The 4,311-nt window shown below is 31.0% G+C and overlaps 1 protein-coding gene across 1 annotated transcript; it reads right to left on the bottom strand.

Annotated features, from left to right (window-relative positions):
• Positions 1 to 2,230: 2,230 nt before the first annotated feature.
• LOC115884382 (odorant receptor 49b-like) lies at positions 2,231 to 4,022 on the bottom strand. The gene is made up of 6 exons (XM_030902942.1): positions 3,563 to 4,022; positions 3,068 to 3,398; positions 2,864 to 2,963; positions 2,674 to 2,778; positions 2,459 to 2,614; positions 2,231 to 2,369 (listed from the first exon to the last, which is right to left on the bottom strand). The coding sequence occupies exons 1-6, from the start codon at positions 4,020 to 4,022 to the stop codon at positions 2,316 to 2,318; spliced, it is 1,206 nt and encodes a 401-aa protein (XP_030758802.1). The 3' UTR covers positions 2,231 to 2,315.
• Between the last annotated feature and the right edge of the window lie 289 nt (positions 4,023 to 4,311).

Genomic DNA, 4,311 nt, shown 5'->3' with positions numbered 1-4,311 from the left:
GAATTTTAGGAATGGCCAAGTTTTTAGGCAAGTTTGTGCCTAATATGTCTAAAATTACTTCCTCCTTAAGAGATTTAACTAAAATTGAAAATGAGTTTAACTGGCTAGATATTCATGAGAAATCATTAAATGAGTTAAAACACCTTTTAACATCAGCTCCAATATTGTCATTCTTTGATCCAAGTAAAAATGTAGAAATTGAGACTGATGCATCTAAAGATGGGTTAGGAGCCTGTTTACTCCAAGATGGACACCCTATTGCATTTGCGTCTAGAAGCTTGAGTTCAGCTGAGAAAAAATATGCCCAGATTGAAAAAGAAATGTTGGCAATTGTTTTTAGTATACAGAAATTTCATTTTTTTGTTTATGGTTTGGACGTAAAAGTCAACACTGATCATAAGCCTCTAGAAGCAATTTTTTGTAAAGATTTGGCATCAATAACACCAAGATTACAAAGAATGCGTTTACGTTTATTAAATTATAAATTAAGTGTGTCATATAAGCCAGGTAAATATTTGTTTATCGCAGATACCCTATCACGTGCTTTTCTTCTTGATACAGGATTAAAATCAGACAGAGAATTTGATTATGTTATACACTGTATTAATAAGTATCTTCCTATGTCTGAAACTAGGAAATGTCAGTTTAAAAATGCTTTAAGTAATGATAAAGACCTACAGTTAGTAATCAAATATTGTGAAAATACATGGCCAGAACAGAAAAAGAAAGTTCCTCTAAATATTTGGAAGTATTTTCATTTAAGAGACAAACTTTTTGTTTCAGATAGTTTATTATTTTTAGACAACAAAATAGTTGTTCCTCAAGAACTTCGTAAAGAAATGCTAAAATTATTACATGAAGGTCATTTTGGTATCGAAAAAACAAAATCGCGAGCACGTCAAATATTTTATTGGCCTAGAATGACTTATGATATTGAATCATTTATAAAAGATTGTAGAATTTGTGAAACTTATGCTAAACGACATCAGAAAGAAACATTAATGCTGTATCCTATTTCAAGTCGACCGTGGGAAAGAATTGGCTTAGATATTTTTACTTTTAATAATCAGAGTTTTCTAATAGCATTTGATTCATTCTCTAATTGGCTTGAAGTATTACCTATTAAAGACAAATCCGCAAAATCTGTAATTTTAGTTTTAAGAAGAGTATTTTCTACTCATGGTTCGCCAGATTGTGTAATTTCTGATAATGTTCCTTTTAACAGTTGTGAATTTAAATCATTTGCTAGAGAGTGGAATTTTGAAGTTGTAACAAGAAGTCCTAATTATCCTCGCTCAAACGGTCTTGCTGAAAGAGGAGTAGGTATTGCGAAAAATATAATTAAAAAAAGCGAAGGCAAAAGTGATGGCCTTGATATAGCATTGTTACAGTATCGGAACTCCCCTCTCAAATATATTGATTATAGTCCTGCACAATTACTTATGAGCCGTAATTGTAAAACTAAATTACCTAGTAATAATGAATTTTTAAAACCAAAATTGTGTCAAAATGTTTATGAAAAACTACAAGAAAGGCAAAATTGTTATAAGAAATATTACAATAGACAGGCTAAAGATTTAAAACCGATTTGTCCTAATGCAGATATTAATGTATATAATCATGTAAAGAAGAAGTGGGAACCAGGTCAAGTTATTTGTGAGCACTCCACTCCAAGATCGTATTTAATCAAAGATAGTGAAAATAATGTTGTTAGAAGAAATAGAATCGATTTAAAGGAAAGCACAAATAAGTTTGTTCCTAATGTTCCACCTCTTTATGAATGCTCTACTAGTAATAGTAATTTAAAGAATGTCGAACAACCAGCAGAACTTGTGGAAGGATTACCTGAAGCTGATCTAGAAATTGAACTTGATAAATGTCCTAGTATAACTAAACAGCTGATTCCTAAAACAAGATCTGGTAGGGTTGTAAGAAAACCTCAAAAACTAGATTTATGATGGGGGAGATGTGTGATAAGAGGCGACATGTCCCTATCATTTAAGTGCAGTAGCTCTCTAGTTGACAATAGACACAAAACAGTCATCTGTAGCTAGATACTAGTTGGTCACGTAGGCACGAATATATCTGCACATTTTCTAATTGTTGTAACTCCCTTTTATTGTTATTTGGTAACACGGAATACTACTAACTAGTATAGTTTTATTTCAAGACCATAACGTATTACATTTAGGGATATTTTTTTTGAAAAAAAAACAATAAAATGCTTTAGTGCTTTTATTTTGTGTTGAATATGACTCAAGTTTGTGCAATTATTATTTCTTTTTGTTAAGTGTTCCTCTCTTTTCATAAATGATTTAAAGTGTACCAGTGTTCATTACACTGACATAAGAATACGCAGCTTTTATAACCTAGAAAACAAACTGAAATTATATATAAAAGTTTCAAAATTCCAAAATTAATAAGATATTTTTCAGAGATAAACTTAAAAAAAACTTACCAATAACCCTGACTGATTTGTCATAGCCCCAAAAGGGCCCAAAGTAGTAGATAAAGGTTTTTGAGCCCTATGGGCTGATATCAAGCAAATTGTTTTACCATCCTTATTCAAGAGCAGCCAATTGATTTCATAAAAAGCGTCAGCGATTTTCGTACTCTAAAAAAATCGGAATTTTTCAAAAATATATTTTATTTATATTTATTTTTTTTGCTAACCTGGTGTTGAATTTCATTGGCGTTCCATGAGGCCATCAGTATTTGATAGACTGTCAATGTAACATAAGACGCTAAAAATATTTGTTGAAGCATGGGAACTGAACCCTTAAAAAGGTAATTGTCAGTTATTTAAGACTCGCCCTGTATAAACATGATACAGGGTGCGATTATATTACTAATAACAAAGTACCTTAAGATATGATGTGACACAAGAAGATATCTCGACAGAATTTAAAAGAAAATGCAGCAGAAGTATCAAACTAATACTTTTGTTCAATCTTGTTACATATCTACAAAAAAAAATAAAAAATAGATATCTATACAGTTTAGAAAAATAAATTACTTAGTTAAGTGTGAAGTTTAGCTTTAAAAATTACCATAAAATGATACTTACTCGATAATATCTTGATGTTCAACAACACATCGTTTCAATTCAAAAATGTTCCTATCCAAATCCACATCTATTTTACCTTTGACGCATTTTCTCAATATCGCGCACAAGATCTCCATTTTTGTCGAGGCAAAAATCATCAGTGTAGCCAACAAAGAATGGCAAACCATGCTGTTGGAACAGGCTATCCAACCAAAGCAACCATTCAGGGTGTATACCCATCCAAGATGATCCAGTTTGACTCCAGGAAACCACAATTGGTACCAGTAGTAGGTATCTAGAGTTGTGTTGTGGACTCTGTTGTATTCTATTAGTTCTTGGTCACCAATAAAAGCTAAAAATAGTGTATGTATCTATACTAGCTATTGCAGCAAGACCAAGACTGGACCCTACAAGGCCAAGGGAGTCGTGGTCTTGATCTTGTATTTATTCATCAAAATTGTTTATGGTCAAAGACTTTTTTTTTTAATTTATCCTTTAATGCTTTATAATACTCACCCATAGCTGACATGGATGCAAGACAAACAACCTGTACCATAGTCAATCCAGCACATAAAACATTACAAAAATAAGCTTTCCTAGTAAAAATATCTTTAACTTCTTCATCATCAGATTTCCATATTTCTTCTTCTTTTATTATTATTTCCTGTATTAAATCAGCCAAATTCCTCTTAATAATGATATATAGCTTTACAGCTATAAGTATACAGGACACCATAACACAAAAACTCGTAATGATCACCTTTGAGTTCTCCTGGTCCTTGATCAAACGAAAGAGTTCCATGGCGAGCAAAATTATGAACAAAAACATGTATATTTTACTGCCTTTCGAGTAGAACATGTATAGTTTGTTCAAAAATGGGTTCTTTGACAGGGGCATTTTCCAAAACCCGGCAAAAATCATCAGCCATTTTAGGGTTTTCACAAAATGGTCGTTGCTGGTGTGAACTGCCTTCATTTTTTTCTTGGATATAGAAAATTCGAATTTTTTTGATAACCCAACTAATATATATAAAAAAGAAGCATGTATTATGTGTATTAGGGGATTTATAAATTATATATGGTTGATATATAATTTATAAATCTCAATATATTATGTAACATACATGGACAAAACTAAAAAAATATAGAAATAAAAGTTTTTCTTGTTAAGAACAAATTAATATTTCAATAAATGAAAAAAGAAAGATTCTAGACTAATACCGAGTAAAAGAAAAAAAAGTTAAAGATATATACTAAATTTTTCA

Source organism: Sitophilus oryzae, unplaced genomic scaffold, assembly GCF_002938485.1.
Source record: "Sitophilus oryzae breed Bouriz unplaced genomic scaffold, Soryzae_2.0 scaffold_227_pilon_pilon, whole genome shotgun sequence".
Taxonomy (NCBI): Eukaryota; Metazoa; Arthropoda; class Insecta; order Coleoptera; family Curculionidae; genus Sitophilus; species Sitophilus oryzae.
This window is presented reverse-complemented; position numbering and strand designations above follow the sequence as displayed.